This window comes from Thermobia domestica, unplaced genomic scaffold (assembly GCF_964235325.1).
Source record: "Thermobia domestica unplaced genomic scaffold, izTheDome1.hap1.1 HAP1_SCAFFOLD_310, whole genome shotgun sequence".
Taxonomy (NCBI): domain Eukaryota; kingdom Metazoa; phylum Arthropoda; class Insecta; order Zygentoma; family Lepismatidae; genus Thermobia; species Thermobia domestica.
The window spans coordinates 86,840-104,727 of record NW_027656024.1 but is presented as its reverse complement, the minus strand read 5'-3'; the positions used below and the strand labels follow the sequence as shown (position 1 = coordinate 104,727).

Sequence of the window (17,888 nt, the reverse complement as noted above, 5' to 3'; positions counted from 1 at the left end):
TAATTTCTTGCTGTTCTTAAGCTATGTATTAAAAATATCTGATATTATGATTGTAAGATTCAAAACTAAGATAATCAGCATCTGCATTGTCCCGTTGGTCTTCCTTTGATATTAACCTGACATGCTTCTAGAATATTCAAGGTTATCATGCTGTATCATTCTGTTTATCACTCAAACAAACAAGTGTGCTTCTCAAATAAACAAACAACACTCAAACAACAAGCCTACAATGGTTTTACAAACAACACTCAAACAATTCTATAATGGCTTTGCAACACTGCTATTAGAGGTATATCAAACAACGTCTGGAATGTGTTTATGCATCGTAAAACACTACAATGTTTACCCTTACTTACTTTAAAATTAAAAGAGCGTGTCAAGACAAATGCACCACTCTGTATATTAAAAAGTGACATAATGTTGTTGCAATTACATTATAAAAGTAAAGCAGCTGAATTGTTTGAAATAAATTTTTTTGATATGCTGAGTGTCTACCCTCATCTGTGTTCTTATCATGATACTTTCATCGTAATGGGTATTGCTAACAGAGAAGAAGGATTGAAAATCTACATTGAAATTTATCATCTCACGAGTCTCTCTTGTTAGGGAAAGAAGGCATAGCAAGTAAGTTTATCATTTAAAATAAACTGTCACGTGCAGCAGTGTTTTGGAAAATACCGTATTTAAGAGGGATATGAGGAATAATCTCACAGTTCGCATGTGTGGCATTAGTTTATGAAAAAGTTGAATCGCTTAGATGAAATTTTGTACTGAAAGCAGAGTCGGCATCAGAGAATAAAATAAGTAAGGGTTGAACAACTGGGGAAGTGAGGGTGTAGATGTAGCCCTTTCAAAACTATAGGTATAGTTTATTAGTTTGTAAGGACACGTTTTTTCAGAGTTGCCAGGCATATGGTGACTGGCATGTTTGTGTGGAAAGCCAAAGAAATGTTTCATTTCGATTATTTGGGTAAACCGTTAAAGAGGAGTTTACAAGCAGAGAAATTCCTTCTTAGTCTTTAAAAGGAAGGACAAATTGAAAAAAAAAAGTTTTAAACACTTATTAATGAATATATTGAATTTGAGATTATATATGCTACACGTTTCCCTCCAGGTTAACTACTAGACTCCACGGAGAATCTGAAGAGATTGTTTAAAAATAATTATAAATCACTTCACATTTTTGTTTCCGGTCTCGATACTTTAAGATCTAGCAAAAAAATTAAATTATAATTCAATTTACCTCGCATCACCACACTGAAAATATTCTTCTCGCTTCCAGCTTATATTATCGACTTAAACAAATTTCATCCTCTTTGTTATTATATTTTGGTTCAGAACAGTTTTAACTAAAAATATCAGGCGAATACTGAAATTAGCTCCATGACAGCAATTCCAATATACTTCTTTCTTTAACAGCTTTTCTTGTTTTATTAATTTCTTACAGTGTAAACGAATTCATAGTTATATCTGAAGCTTTATTAGTGAATAAAAAAATATGAGAATGTCCCTGCAGAAGACTAAAAAAACTTTATTCTTGATAATTATCATCATCAGTGAATTACTCATTTAGAAGTTGAATTTTGTACCGAATCGTGATGAAACTTGTTATTAGCATTTGGTTTGTTTAGTGATTTTTAGTGTTTCTTTTGTTTTTTCAGTAGCGGAAGGGAGGCTCGGTGGCTCATTGGTAGTGTACTTACCTCTGGTCTTTCAAATACAACGGTTCACAAGTGACTTCACTTTCAGTGTGTAACTTCACATCATCACTAACAATCATCTTGTTCCGATAGGATAATATTACTATCAAAAACCCGAGCCTGGTAGTAGCGAAAGGTCGTGTAAATTCTTAAGGGGACTAATCGGATGCAATGTGTCAACAAAAGAAAGTAAGTGTCTGCACGCATATATTTCTATAATAGCAGAAAAGTCACTTAAACTTTGTCAATGCCCATTTATGGAACAAGTTTTTACTTTACAAATTTTTAAGTGTTTGAGCGGCAACACTTTTCAACATTTACATCTGGGTGTTCTGGCTAACCAACTGGTTTGGAACCCTGTAAAACACTAGGCCGCATCCTTTAAAACGGAGTGCGTTGCATAAGCAAATGTAATAAATTCAATCATAAAACACAAATCGTTTAATACTTTAGTGGAAGATATATCTATAAAGCGGAAATCACGACGAAAGTTTTCATGTCATAATTATAATATAAATTAAATTTTCCTATCCACATATAAAATTATGGTGTAAACTCTGTTCGTATAACTGCTGACAGCCTGTGACTGTACAGTCGTGGAAGATGAATTGTCACGTGTAAATCGTTAAGATAAATAGCAGTTTGTTAAGATAAATAGCAGTTTCTCAAGTAACCCTCGCAATTGTACACGCCAACTGCGAAAACTCCAGTAAGAATTTTATGAAAATTACGAGACGGTTCTATAAAAGATACAGTGTGTATGTTGTTCAACTGTAAAGTTTGTTTACAATCGTTTCATAGTGCGTACAGTAATGAGCTTATATGAATTAATTTTTGAAATTGTGAAATCTCTGATAAATGGGAAGAAATAATTTTTTACCTGTATTTCACTTTTGGTCTTTTGCTGTCGAAAATGTAAAATGTACGGCAGTTGGCATATTACGGACTCTCACACAAATGTATTGAAAGGAAATATAGAAACTTTGAAAGAAATTAGTTTATTTAGAATGAAAACTAGAAAATTGGGTCTATTTACCGACGATTTAGATTTTGCAGCTATAGTCATAGAGTAATGAATAATCTAGGTATTGAATATTGTATGCTAAAATATAGCATTTTAATATACTGTATATGCCATTAAAGTTTGTAGTTTTCGTGCAAATATCTGCATTACAAATAGACTAAGTATCACAATTAAGCTACATAAACCAGCACAACTTTCTGCGTTGCATTATATATAAAAAAATATTCGCTTTCTCCCTACACTATACTAAATTTCACTACATCAACAAAGAACATAACATAAACATGTTTGTTATTTGTGTAACATTTTTATATTCCACCAGTACAATCATTAATATATACTTTTATCAAGTAAATTATTATTAGATCAGTACACAAAAATTTTCACCTCAACAAAAATTATTAAAATATTCCTTTTATTAATTTAGTAGGTCATTTTGCGAAAAATCGTAATCTTAAGCACACAAGTATACTAACGTATGGTACATCCTCGCACACTACTCACGTTGCACTCACAGACTTGTGAACTTGGATTGTTTGACGCACTCTACGTGGCGTCACTTCCGAAAATAACCCATCGATCCGCTATGTGAATCAATCCCATAAAAAAATCATGGTATATCTGTAAATTCATTCATGCTGTAAAAGCACTGTGTGCATGATGAAGTGGATGCGTTCGAATACACAAAACGTGTTAATGTGTTGATGTATATTCTTCATTGTTGAAATAGGTTTATTATTGAAAGTTTATATGTTCAGTGAATCAATTAAGCTATTTCAACCATAAAGAAATTTCGCAGTATAACATGGCACGATCAATCTCTTTAAAACGCTTCAAAGCTCCTACTCTGTATTTTGGAACTGGAGAATATATTGGTGTTCTGGACAATGCGTTTTACCTTCTCTTAATGCCAATTTTACAGACCAAGATAAGTTCTTATTCATGTACGAGAATAGCCCTATGCATAAGTCATAGCAAGCGCAGGAGCGGTTACAAGAACATTCATAGCTCATTTGCATGGATTGGCCTCCACGATCTCTCACTCTCAATCCACTCCAAAATTTTGGGCTTTTATGGTGCAGGAGTGGTAGGAAAGATAAGACAGGAATCAGGAAGTTCTAGAACCCCGTGTGACCGAGATGCTGCAGTATTACCGACTTAGGCCTGGTCACTGTTCTACGCTTGTTGCAAGTATGCCGGAGCGACTGCGTACCATAATAGCAGCAGACGGCGATTATACTGTTTATATATATATTTTATTTTCGTAATGTAACTGATATGATCTGTTACTGATTTTGTTGCACGTTTACATGACGATGATGACTAGATGAATGGCAATGGCGGGTGAGGAAAGTGGGAGACATAAGACAATTCCGAGAAATCCAAACAGTGTTCGTAAATCACAAAGCCTAATTGTCAGGATTTCGGGATCGAGTCGCGACCTTCCGTGCCAGAGATGAACAATCTACGAATGGCCACCGTTTCCCCGTAACATGGTCACTGTTTACAAAGCAGAAAAGAAGAAAGCGGTAGTTAAGAAAAAAGGTTTTTATGATGGCAAAAGTTAAGAAAAAAAAGTAGAGCAAGAAAAGCCGCTTTGCCTGCGTTACAGTGTCATGATAAAACCTGGTATTGTGAGATATAAATTTCTGAGACACGAACGTTTATCAGTGAAGCTACTTCATCCAGATATTAAAATAATGTATTTACACGAGCTGAATTTTTGGTTGTGCTAGGGATTCGGTTGTGATACATTAAAATTAGAAAAAAAAAATAAGTGAAAGGGTTTCGTAAAACAACACCTTAAAAATTATTGTTGAAAGAGGTGTCGATATCACTGGTCGACAGTGAAGAATTTTCTTTCATGAAACAAAGTGTTCCTTATATTTTTCAAGCTGCTGAAAATGAATCTGATCTTAATTTTGGCTCTGCACCCTCAGATTTTCAAATAATATCAGTTATAGTAGATTTTGGTTAAAATTTTAAGGAAATCACAGAACTGCAGGTTTGAAGCCTCTCTACTCCTTTCCTAACTTTCCCAGAATAACCAATGATACCTCTTTGGAAAGAGTACGGAACACAAATTCCAACAGTAAACATTTAGGACCCATCGTGCTCAATTTGTAGAAGAAGAAGAAAAAAGATTGAAAAACTGGGGAAAAAGTTCTTTTTAAAAAACAAATTTAGATAGGTTTGCAACATTGATAGTCACGCTACGCAAAAATAAGCTCAGTAACCGGTACCTTATACATTCAGGTGTGGTATATTAAACAATCAGAGCTCAAACACAAGGGTATTAAAATAGTGTGGAAGAAATTTTTAAAAACCGGTAAATTTTAATATTTGGAGAAATTGAGAAAGGTTTGCAGCATTACACTTGCGATACTCACACATAAGCTCAGTAACGAACACCTAATACATTCAGATAAAATACTCACAGATGTTACCTGAACAGAAGTTATGAAAATTTTGCTAAATGAAGTTACCATGTATCTAAAATGTTACCGAATGTTTTGAAAAATTTCAGCTTTTTTTATGGGAAAAAGAAACATGGTCAGAATTTCTCTAATTACATCCAATATTCCAATTTGTGAGGAAAAAAGTGGCCTATTGAAGCCTGGCAACATTGTATTTTTCCTCCCTCCCAGTCACCACTCTACTGTTGCTCAGTTGTCTGAAGATTTGTGCGAGGGCAGGGAGTTTGTACACGCCTTCCTATCGTATAAGTGTTTTTGTGACTATCACAATGCCTCGAGATTGTCTTTTCCACTCATAATTTTTGTTATGTCTGTGAATACATAGTTAAGGCTAAGAGAGAAAAATTAATACTTTTGACGAAAAAGGATTACGAACTATATACTTCGACAGCAAAATTGATGAAGATAGGCAGTGGGTATTTAGTGCAATATGTAATAAGTGTGCTTGGCATTCCCGGTCATGGTCGAATAACAAACGTCAAGGTAAGATGTCATTTGGTGTTCCGAAGATATGGCGTGAGCCAGTCGACCACGTAAGTGACTGCTACTTCTGTGCTGTATACATTCAAGGCATGAAAAGAAAGGACAAAAAAATCCTGACAATATTTCGATTGCAATAAGACCTGTCAAACACGGTGATAATATTCCAATTCTGTACCTCCAGCAGCATGGTCTCTGGAAGAGGAAAAAACAAACGTAGCTTCTTAAGAATCGGAGAGCTCAGAGTTAGATTTTGAATTTGAAGAGAGAAACAACCTACATTTTGTAATACAAAGTGATTTAAATGACCTTGTTCAAGATTTGAAACCAACTTAGTGGCAGGCTGAAATTCTTGGATCCAGACTTAAACAATGGAATTTACTTGACGTAAGTGCCACCGTTTGTTCATACACGAAAAGACATGCACCATTTAGAGTTTTTTTAAACAGGAAGATACACTTTGTTTTTGTTCTGATGTCAATAGTTTGTTTGCTGCTCTTGGTACGACATATGTGGCATAGGAGTGGAGGCTTTTTATAGACTCCTCAAAGAGCAGTTCTAAGCCAGTTTTAATGCATAATGGCAATATCCTCCCAACTTTACAAATTGCTTATGACACACAGGTGAAGGAAACGTATGACAAAATGAAACGTGTATTTGAAAAAGTTCAGTACAATGTTCTTAAGTAGCACATTGTTGCCGATTTCAAAGTTATAGCATACTTACAGAACTACAGAATGGATACACGAAACATTGCTGTTTCTTATGCGAATGGGACTCTTGAGCCTGAAATAATCACTACCAGAGAAAAGAATGACCACAACGCAATACAATGCAAGTAGGTATTAGGAATGTTGCAACCCCTCTATAGTTAAATCAGAAGACTCCCCTGAGTCTCCCTCCACTCCATATAAAACTTGGCCTTATGAAATCATTTGTGGTTGGAATGGACATGATTGGAGCTCGATTTTAGTATTTGACACTAAATTTCCGAATCTCAGCGCTAACAAAGTGAAGGCTGGTGTGTTTGTCGACACTCAGATAAGAGACCTAATGCGGGATCATAACTTTGATTCAGCGCTTAGCCCTCTTGAGATGCATTGTCGGGTATCATTTAAGAGTTTGTGTTACGGTTTCTTAGACAAGACAAAGGATGAGAACTACAAAAACACTCTTGAGCAACTTGTTGAATAATTACAGAAAGCATGCATACATGTCGCTGAAAATTCACTTTCTACACAGTCATCTAGACTTCTTTCCACTGAATCCCGGCGAGGTAAATGATGAGCATGGCGAAAAGTTTCACCAAACAGTAGTGGCAATGGAAAGACGTTACCAAAGTGGATGGGAACCGAATATGCTTGCGGACTATTGTTGGGGATTGGTTAGGGACACCGATGACACCCACAGGAAGAAGGTCAAATGCAAAACAATGAACTAGGTGAATCATATGTAGTGTTCTTTGATGACATATATATACAGTGAAACCTGTCAACTTGGCCACCTCTCTAAGTTGGCCACCTGCTTATCTTGGCCTAGTTCGTCTTGAACCTGCATTTTCCCATAAGACATTCGTTACTTACTACTCTATACATTGGCCACCTGTATCTTGGAAGTTGGCCACACTGAAGCAATGTTTACCCTATGATGATAATGATAAATTTACCTGCGTATCTTGGACACGAAAAATACAATTTTGTTATTTTTCTTAACTCTTTCGAATTCCCATATGAGAGGCAGATGTTCTGTATTTGTGACTGGACTAAAAGAAGCATTGATTCGCACGATTCTTGGAGGTCAATGGCCAGAACACTACCCTCATAAAAGGGTGGTGAAGGAAGATGTGAATAAGAAAAAGCACGTACAGGAATTCAGGAAATGGTTGTACGTATTTGTTTACCCTGTCTGTTTTGGTAAAACCATTAGCTATATCGGCTCCTTTCATCAGTGGGAAGCTAATTCCGGAAAATTCTCAAGGTTAAAGCTCAATTGTCATTTATTGGCACCTGACTGCATTTCAAAAGGTAGCGGAGGTTTTGAGATATGAATTCCCTCAAGATTTTCTCAAAACATCTTTTGCTCCGAGGGAAACACTTCTAGGTAATTAACAAGAGGTAGTTAACTACAATATTAGAATGTGCACATCTGCCAAAAAGAACAAAGCAAATATGTTCAGCAAACCATTCAGTAACAACTGAAAAGAAGTCACAAATTGCATATGAATTTCTCAATTTATAACTTAGCTTTTCTTGTTTTCAATCTGAATAACTCAGTGTGCTATAATATCAATTTTAATAAACTGCGTACATACACTTCTATTTCATGTTTGTGTTATTGTGTTTTCAATCGGAATAATCCAATGTACCAGATTAGTTTTCAGGAAGAGAAAGGTATGCATATATATTAAACATACAATCAAGAGCGCTGAACCTGGGGGATCGAGGGGGCCTGGGACCCCCAAAGATTATTTGGCCCCTATTTAATTTATGAGCATACAATATTTGGTATAATTTGAGTGCAATTTGTCTTAAAATCTTCATATATATACCTTCTGCATCCGAATGCCCACACCCCCAAATTTACAGAGAAATCGGCGCTCTTGCATACTATAGTAATATTTTCTAGTACTGTATAATTTTATGATTACTCTATATACATTATTTATAAGTAGCTGTCGTGCCACTGCTTATTAAAATTTTGCAATCAAGTAATACTAGAAATCTATTCTAAAAATACACAAATGACACTTATTTTCTGTAAGTTGGCCACCTGTCTAAGTTGGCCACTTTTCGATGGAACCGATGGTGGCCAACATAGGCAGGTTTCACTGTATTTCTGTATCACAATGTGAATATGCATATTGTAGAAATATTTCTTTGTTTACTCGAGTTAACCATTTTTTCTCGCCTAGTAAACAACATTCTCTATGACTCTTTCAATATAATGAATGTACTGGATGTGTGCTACTGAGCTTATGTGTGAGTATCATAAGTGTAAGTATTGCAAACCTTTTACCATTTCTCTAAATATTAAATTTTCCTTCCTTTTTAAATTACTTTCACACTGTTTCACTCCCCTTGTGTTTGAGATATCTCTTTGAGTTTTTAATATAGCACACCTGAGTGTATGGGATATGGGTTACTGAGCTTATGTTTGCGTAGCGTAGCTGTTAGTGTTGCAAACTTCTCTAAATTTGTTCAAAAAAAAACGCTTTTCCCAGTTTTTAATATTTTTCTTCTTCTTCTACACATTGGGAGCGATGGATAATAAATGTTTATTGTTGGAATGTGTGTTTTATGCCCTTTCCAAGAAGGTGTCATTCGTTATTCTGGGATAGTTAGGAAAGGAGCAGAAAGACTTCAAACCTGCCCTTCTGCGATTTCCTTAAAATTTTAGCTAAAATCTATTATAACTGACATTATTTCAAATCCTGAGGGTGCAGGATCAAAATGAAGATTAGATTCGTTTTCAGCAGCTTGAAAACTATAAAGAACACCTGCTTTCATGTAGAAACATTTTTTGAAGTTGAATTTTGGCGAACAGTGTAATTCCCTCGTGTGATCCGCACTTGGCATTTGTTTACACTGAGGAGTTTTCTATATAAAATATTGTTTCAGTTTCAGAACCGATAAATAAACGAATACAAGCTTTTGGATCATGGAATTAGAGTGGAAAGTAATATTCAAGGCGGTGAATGACTGTTCCTGATAATATAAAATATATAACCGACTTATCTACCACAAAATAACCATACTTCCCATTGCAGTTAGTGTTTGAGAACACTCGAATATTAAATAATGTTGAGACTTAAGAGCAGTTTTATATATTGTTTACAGTATTAGCAAATGACCATTTTAATTGCGAGCATTGTTTTATAAGAAAAATAACCGTTGACAATAGTCAGAATCGTGTCTGTTCTTAATCTTGTCACTGAAGTGTTCCTAGAAATGGAGGTTTATACCGATTTCCATTACGTTTGGATACATATTTCACTACTGAACTGTCTCACCTCTTACAAAGCTAAGCATGAAATTGGGATATTCTGTGTTCCCGAATATTAACAACTTCATTAACTCAGTTTAGAGTAAACGAAAAAAAATGAATATTAAACTAAGTATTGCAAGTGAAGAAAAAATATTTACATATATATAGTTCTGATGAAATGAATGCATTTAAACGTACCTAAGGTCCTGAGCACTCTTACTTCGTTCTCGATTACCAATTTTTTCAATGTCTTCTTCGTCACCGTTCATATCTTCAATAGTGGCCGAGATGTGGCTGCTTGATTCTTTCGTATTCTGTGTGAAATCGGAGGATTTTGGCTTGATGTTACTGTCAAAACTTTTGGCATTTACTAGTACTTCAGCTGTTGGCAAACACTTGACTGAAGCTATATTGTCTCCTTCCATTGCACTTTCCCATTTTTTACATTCCAAAGGTATTGCAAGAGGGTCTTTCTGATCATTAGCGTTACTAGTACATAGTTCAAAATTACATTCTTCAAATGACTGGTTTTTTGTTTCTATTTCAAGTTTAACAGGAACGTCTTCTATTTTCATTTCCATTTTATTACAAGCAAACTTGAAATAATGAAAGGCTTGTCGCAAAGAAAGAAACGTTCAAGTTGGAGATTTAAAACATTTAGAGTTTAATGTTAAACGAATCCAAACAAATCTGAAAGCAACAAAAAAATATATTATCAGAGTTTTAAAAAAAATATGAACGGGTTGGGAGAATAGAGTAACTACTATTTCAGGTAAAATGGAGACAGTGGGTGGAATGGTTGGGGTCAGACTAGGATGTAAACGCTGAAACCAGTATTCTCAATTTTCCGAAGTTTTCCTACAACTCGTGCCAAAATATCGATGTACCTAAATACCGGAAGTACAGAACCATACCGGAGTATCGAAATATAGTATTCAATATCCGATTTTTTCTTTACTTTCCCATTTGCTAAAACAAAATCTAATACCTTATTCTTCTCTTTCAAATATAAAAATTACGGCTACATTATGTTCCATGTACATTATTTTTTTCTGCTATACATAGTTCCATTTTATTAGAGTACGACACTTGCGTTTTTGTGATTTCTTTCTAAATAAAGTTGGGAATCTCAACGAACAATCAGTGTTCCATCAGAACACAAAACGCCAAAATTCAAACTTTCTCCGTTACATTACTAGCTTATATTACTAAAGTAAAATATAAGAAGCTGTGTTATACAAATTTTCGACTTAAAAATGTATAAGGTTTTCAACATTTACTGTAAGATTTTGAAGAAAGTGTTACATGTTTTTGTAGCCTTTATCTTTACTCAAATAAATGTAACGCTAGCAATTTGTAGTTACATTTATTTTGTCCTCCTTGTTGTTTGTTGAATGTGTTGATTTACAGGTCTTGCCAATTTTCGGTATTCTCGTTCTTCTAGTAGTTAATTGTCAGTGGATACTTCCTGTAGTAAATTATGGTATTGGTTACACAGATGTATAGCGCTTATTTTAGTACCAATGTAATGTGAGATATGGATTTACTGGTTAATGTTGGATCTTAACAACAGGATTTCTTACCAGAAATGAACGATTTTTTCGCACAGAAGCCGTTAAGGCTAACAAAAGAACAGCTATAGAGGTCTTATATAGTGTTATAATAGGACATATACCCACTTTAACTTTTCAGATTTCAGCGTAAAAGCCCTTAAATTAACGAAAGAACAGAAATATTCCGAGTGTAGATATATGGTATATTTGACTGAAATGAAACGTTACATAAAACTATATCTGCTCTCGCGGTAATTTTGTTTAGCCATGTAATGACGTTTTTTCGATATTTTAAACATCAAAGTTAGTATCTCCAAATCTTAACACCGAACAGTTCTATCGGTATGTGTGCTAACGTAAAGTTTAATTTCTTTTGAAAATTCAAGTAAAATAAAAGGTGATAGAACTATGTTATATTCTACATAACCAATTTTTAAAATAAATTTATTTTACTAAAATAAATATCTATTCGTATTAGTAGGTTCTAATGATTTAAGGGGATCTCTCTCTTTTTCAATGCAGAAACAAGTTATTCTACCTTACAAATAAACAATAGTATATTATTTTTCTTCTGTTTCAAAGGTAGTGGTTTGAGTCAGAATAACTTTGGGTACTTAATATAGTTTGTGCGTAAAACGATGGTGCAATTTCGAGCGGTCAAAGAAAAAAAAACTAACAAGGTTAAAAGTGAGAAACCCACCAAATAAAAAGAAAACTCTCCAAATTTCCGTAAAAAGATATGCAAGCATGTGCGGAAACAGGTGATCACGCAACACCACGAACTGCGCAGCAGCCAACACAGTTATTAGTCAAGGTGTGGACGGTACAGGGAATAGGTCAGTGTTTTGTTGCTTGCTATTTTCGAATGTGTGACCAAAGTGCAACATGAATATCGCGTGTGTACAACGTAGCGCCAACACATGGTATAACATTTCTTCGTGGGATAATGACTTTAGGGATACCGGTAGCTTGTTGGAGAAAAACTGTTTGCATAGTCTATCGGTAAGTGAGAGTCTGTAGAGTGTATACGGGAGAGTTACTTGCGGAGACGTAAAAATCTATGCGTGCGTGTGCTCGAAAATTATAGCTAAAGAAGTCTAGGGTTTTTCTGATAATCGACTTATCGATAAAAAAAATTGATAAAATTTCATGAGTTTCGTCGATAAAGAATTTTTTTTATAGAATTGTCGAACTTTCAATACTATCAAAGTGTTCGAGACACTACAAGTGTTCAAGACTCGTAATATTCGAGATATTCAAAATGTTAGAAATATTTGACGAGTGTGAGACAATGGAACTGTTCGTGAGACTTTGATGGATTGCAAGCAACACATGATTAAAAATCCCCGTGTCTCATATTATATAGTCATTCGAACATTTTGAAGAGTTCGGTATTATCAGTTGGTTTGGAAGAAACAATGCAATTAAGGTTATCATAGGTGCACACAATATCTACCTACATAGTTCTATATGCAAGATGTTCATTTTGAAGGTTGCCTCCCTTGAAATGAAGTGAAAGAAAAGTTTCTTCCCATAGTTCTTTACGACCAATATTCTTGTACAAGGCTAAAAATATCTTTCAGGAAAGATATATATATAGAGAGAGATAGTGACAGCAAAAGAAAACATGCATCATCCGAAGGTGATTGGAATCCAATACAAAGTTAGTCCACAAGCCGTAACTTCATCGCCAACAACAGGATAGACAGAAAATGTAGAATCTTGGGACCTGGTTCCGAGGGTTTTAATTAAAGTTCTGAATGGAGACAGCTTCTCATATAGGTGACTGAAGGAAGTACGATAACACTAAAGATTTATAGAAATTTGATTTGAAAATATACTATTTGCCACTCGAACCTCTTCGAGTATTTGAGATTGTTGAAATGTTGTACAATATTCAAACTTCGAGTATCAATAAATGAAAAGTTGTGAATTTCTGGTGCTTGGCTCCTTATTATAGATCGCACTGTCTGTCTATTTGTATGTGAGGACCGACGGTAAGTTTCGAACAGGTTGTCAAATTTTGATGAAACTTAAGTAGGAAAAAAGTGATCGATCTGGCTCAACATTAGCCAACCTAGCTCATAAGAGGCCAACTCACAAGCCCTTGGGAAAATGACCACCGTGCACCGTGAGCCCACGGTCTTTTACGACCTCCATTTTAGGGGTGAATTTATTCCCTTTTATGAGCACTTTTAAGGTGGTGTATTCGTTCTCTTTTATGAGCACCATTTTAGGGGGTGTACTCCTTCCCTTTTACGAGCATATTTTCCAACCCCTATTTGAACATAGCAGAATATGAACATACAACAGAACAGATTCGTTCCCATTTATGAACACTCTTTCAGGGGTGAACTCGTTTCCAACCCCTATTTTAACATAGCAGAAATTACATAGCACAGCTAATAAAAGAACATGGTTTATTTCAGAAATTACACTGAGACTACGTAACACACAACATCCTCCATTTTAAGGGGGTGTATTCATTCCCTTTTATGACCACTTTTTAGGGGGTGTACTCGTTTTCAACATAACATAGAAGTGGTGTATTCGTTTTCCAACCCTTATTTTAACATAGCAGAAAGTACACTGAGACTATGAACAGATAATACATAAGAATACGTAACATAGCAAGGGTGTATTCATTCCAACCTCTATGTATGTTAATTACGAACAGACAGAAGAGCACATAAAACTACAACCTCCATTTTAAGGGGTGTATTCATTCTCCAACCCTTACGAACACATAGCAGAAATTACGAACACACAGAAGATCAGATAATACATAAGACTACGTAACATTTCAAGGGTGAACTCGTTCCCTTTTCCAACCCTTATTTTAACATAGCACATCAGACAGAGACTACGAAACATAGCAGAGGTGAACACACAGCAGATACATAACACTTGTTCCACCCTTATTTAGAGTATGGTATATTTTCCAACCCCATGGTCTTTTACGACCTCCATTTTAGAGGGTGAACCTAGAAATTACATAAAACTAAGACAATAATGAGGTTGTATTCGTTCCATGGAAGATTAAACATAGTCCATTTTAAAGGGTGGGCCTATTTTCCAAACATAAGACTACGGAGGGAGGGTGTACTCGTTCTCATTTTTCAACCATTATTTGAACATAACAGATAATACATTCGAACCCTATAGCAAAGATTCTTTTAAGGAGTGAACTTGTTTTAACCTATATTTGAACATAGCAGAGATTATATTAAGAATGCGAAACTTCCGTGTTTTGTTATCAGTTACATAATAACTTCCGCCATATGTAGATAATTCTCATTACGTCATTCATCCGGATTTTAAAAAACATTGACCTAGTTTTCACTTTAACAGACAATAACTTGTCATTCAACGATAGGAATCCCTGAACGTAATGTAATCAATCACAAAGGTATAAAAAAAGAGGGGAATTCCCGAGGATGACTCATACTATTGCGCAATATGACGTAATGCGGTCAGACAGGTATAAAAGACTGACCGACATGTTTTTTTGTAATCACTTCATGTTTACCGTGTGAAGCGTAAACTTCAGATATTTTTTGTGTGTGTGCGTTTATATTATTAGTGTGGCTTATTAATAGTGTGGTTTTGTTTTCTTTTGTAAGTAAGACATTTTATAATAATAATATTATATTATAGAAACTCAGTTCAGAATTATTATAGTAACTTTGAAGAGTTAGTTTTTTTTAAAAAATGGCAACAAAAAAGGTTAAATCAAATATTATCAATTCTGATACTCTATTTAATAATAATTTAAAAAATTTTATTTTAAAATGTGATACTGATTTAAATGAGGATAGTGGATGTTTTTTAAAGAATAAAAGAAAAGACTGTTTAGATATATTAAAACAGGAACAAGATAATTCAGCATTTAAAGTAAATTTTTCTTTGGCTACAACTTTTGTAAAACCAGTAGATTTAGAAACATGTCGATTCTTTGTAAATAGTGGTAACGAAATTATTTTACCGAGTACAGATGTGAATTCTGTAATAGAAAAACTATTTAATAAAATTTTAGTTGAACAAGAAAATAGAGCAATTAAGAAATCAGGGTGGTCTTTATGTTCTGAACCAAACCATCACTTAGAAATTAAAATCAGTAAATATGATCCTCTTTCCGCTTCTTCTTTTATAAAATTACCTCAATGGATTTTATCCAAAAAGAAATGTGTTTTAAATATTCAAAATAATGATAATAGATGTTTTATGTATAGTATTCTAGCTGCGTTGCATCCTGCAAAAGAACATCCACATCGTGTGAATAATTACATACAATATATTAATACTTTATTACCATTATTTGAAAAAAACAATATAAAGTTTCCCGTTGAAATAGAACACATAAGCAAATTTGAACATATGTATAATTCCGTATTTCCTAAGGAACAAATTTCCATTAATATATATGGCATTAACTATGATCATGAAACTATTTTCCCGTTACGTATAAGCGAAAACACAGCTGTAGGTAAACGTATAGATTTACTGTATTGTGAAGAAAATTGCAACAGTCATTATTGTCTTATAAAAAATCTCAATGCGTTATTGAAGAGTCGTAAAGAGAAAACTTATGTAAAATTGCCTCAATGGATTTTATCCACAAAATGTGTTTTAAATATTCAAAATAACGATAATAGAAGTTTTATGTACTGCATTCTAGCTGCGTTGCATCCCACAAAAGATAATCCATATCGTGTGAATAATTACATACAATATATTAATACTTTATTACCGTTATTTGAAAAAACCAATATAAAGTTTCCCGTTGAAATAGAACACATAAGCAAATTTGAACATATGTATAATTCCGTATTTCCTATGGAACAAATTTCCATTAATATATATGGCATTAACTATGATCATGAAACTATTTTCCCGTAACGTATAAGCGAAAACACAGCTGTAGATAAACGTATAGATTTACTGTATTGTGAAGAAAATTGCAACAGTCATTATTGTCTAATAAAAAATCTCAATGCGTTATTGAAGAGTCATAAAGAGAAAACTTATGTAAAATTGGGTCAATAAAGTTTCCCGTTGAAATAGAACACATAAGCAAATTTGAACATATGTATAATTCTGTATTTCCTAAGGAACAAATTTCCATTAATATATATGGCATTAACTATGATCATGAAACTATTTTCCCGTTACGTATAAGCGAAAACACAGCTGTAGGTAAACATATTGATTTATTATATTTAAACTCTCATTATTGTCTAATAAAAAATATCAATGCGTTATTGAAGAGTCATAAAGATAAAACTTATGTAAAATTGCCTCAATGGATTTTATCAACAAAATGTGTTTTAAATATTCAAAATAACGATAATAGAAGTTTTATGTATAGTATTCTAGCTGCGTTGCATCCCACAAAAGATAATCCATATCGTGTGAATAATTACATACAATATATTAATACTTTATTACGATTATTTGAAAAAAACAATATACAATTTCCCGTTGAAATAGAACACATAAGCAAATTTGAACATATGTATAATTCCGTATTTCCTAAGGAACAAATTTCCATTAATATATATGGCATTAACTATGATCATGAAACTATTTTCCCGTTACGTATAGGCGAAAACACAGCTGTAGGTAAACATATTGATTTATTATATTTAAACTCTCATTATTGTTTAATTACAAATCTAAATGGTTTAGTCAGACATCAGTTAGGTACTCATCAAACATTTATTTGTAGACGATGTTTAATATCTTTTTATAACAAATCAAAATTAGACGAACATGACAAATTATGTAAAGAACACACTCCAACCAAAATTAACATGCCGAAACAAGAAGTTTCAAAATTTCGAAAATTGAAATTATTATTACAGAATGATGTGATAATAATTGCAGATATGGAAAGTTTATTAAAACCTATAAATAAACAAAGTGGATCTCATACAATACAAATTCACCAACATATACCATGCAGTTTTGGTTATATTGTATGTTGGAGTAACAACTATATGAAATCAAATTTAGTTATTTATCGGGGAGAAAATGTATCGATGAAGTTTTTGTCTGCTATGGAGAATGAATTAAGAAAAATCATAAACATATTAGATCAAGAAAAACCATTAATACCATTAAATAGTTCTCAGTTACAGGAGTTTAACCTATCCACTGAATGCTCAGTTTGTGATAGTAAATATACGAGTAACAATAGAAAAGTTAAACATCATAACCATTTAACTGGTCAATTTATTGCCACGGTGTGCAACAAGTGTAATTTACAAATTAAGCGTCAAAGTAATTTTATCCCTGTCTTCTTCCATAATTTGTCTGGGTATGATGCACATTTATTTGTGAAAGAATTAGGTTGCACCCCTGGAAATATTTTTGTAATTGCTGAAAGCACTGAGAAATACATAACATTCTCTAAGCACTTTAATTTTAATGGTAGACCTATCGAGTTACGTTTTGTAGACTTATTTAAATTCCTACCGTATAGTCTCGAAAATTTGGTGTCAAAATTAAAACCTGAGCAATTTGTCTATACAAAGCAATATTTTTCTGATGAAAAGTTTCCTTTAATTCTCCGTAAGGGAATTTATTTTTATGAATACATAACAAATTTAGATACATTTAAAGAAACTGAATTTCCTGGAAGAGAAGCGTTTAGTAGCAAATTGAATGG

The 17,888-nt window shown here is 33.7% G+C and overlaps 1 protein-coding gene across 3 annotated transcripts in view; it reads right to left on the bottom strand.

Moving 5' to 3' along the window:
- LOC145676716 (uncharacterized) overlaps window positions 1-17,888 on the bottom strand; it is a 41,509-nt gene that overhangs the window by 6,503 nt on the left and 17,118 nt on the right. For 2 of the 3 annotated variants that reach the window (XM_081747540.1, XM_081747541.1), the window contains one exon: window positions 9,864-10,355. The exons of the other annotated variant lie outside the window; for it this stretch is intronic. In XM_081747540.1, coding sequence (XP_081603666.1) covers window positions 9,864-10,246 — 383 coding nt within the window. In that variant the 5' untranslated portion in view covers window positions 10,247-10,355. The remainder of the gene's footprint in view (window positions 1-9,863; window positions 10,356-17,888) is intronic. 3 annotated transcript variants of the gene reach the window in all.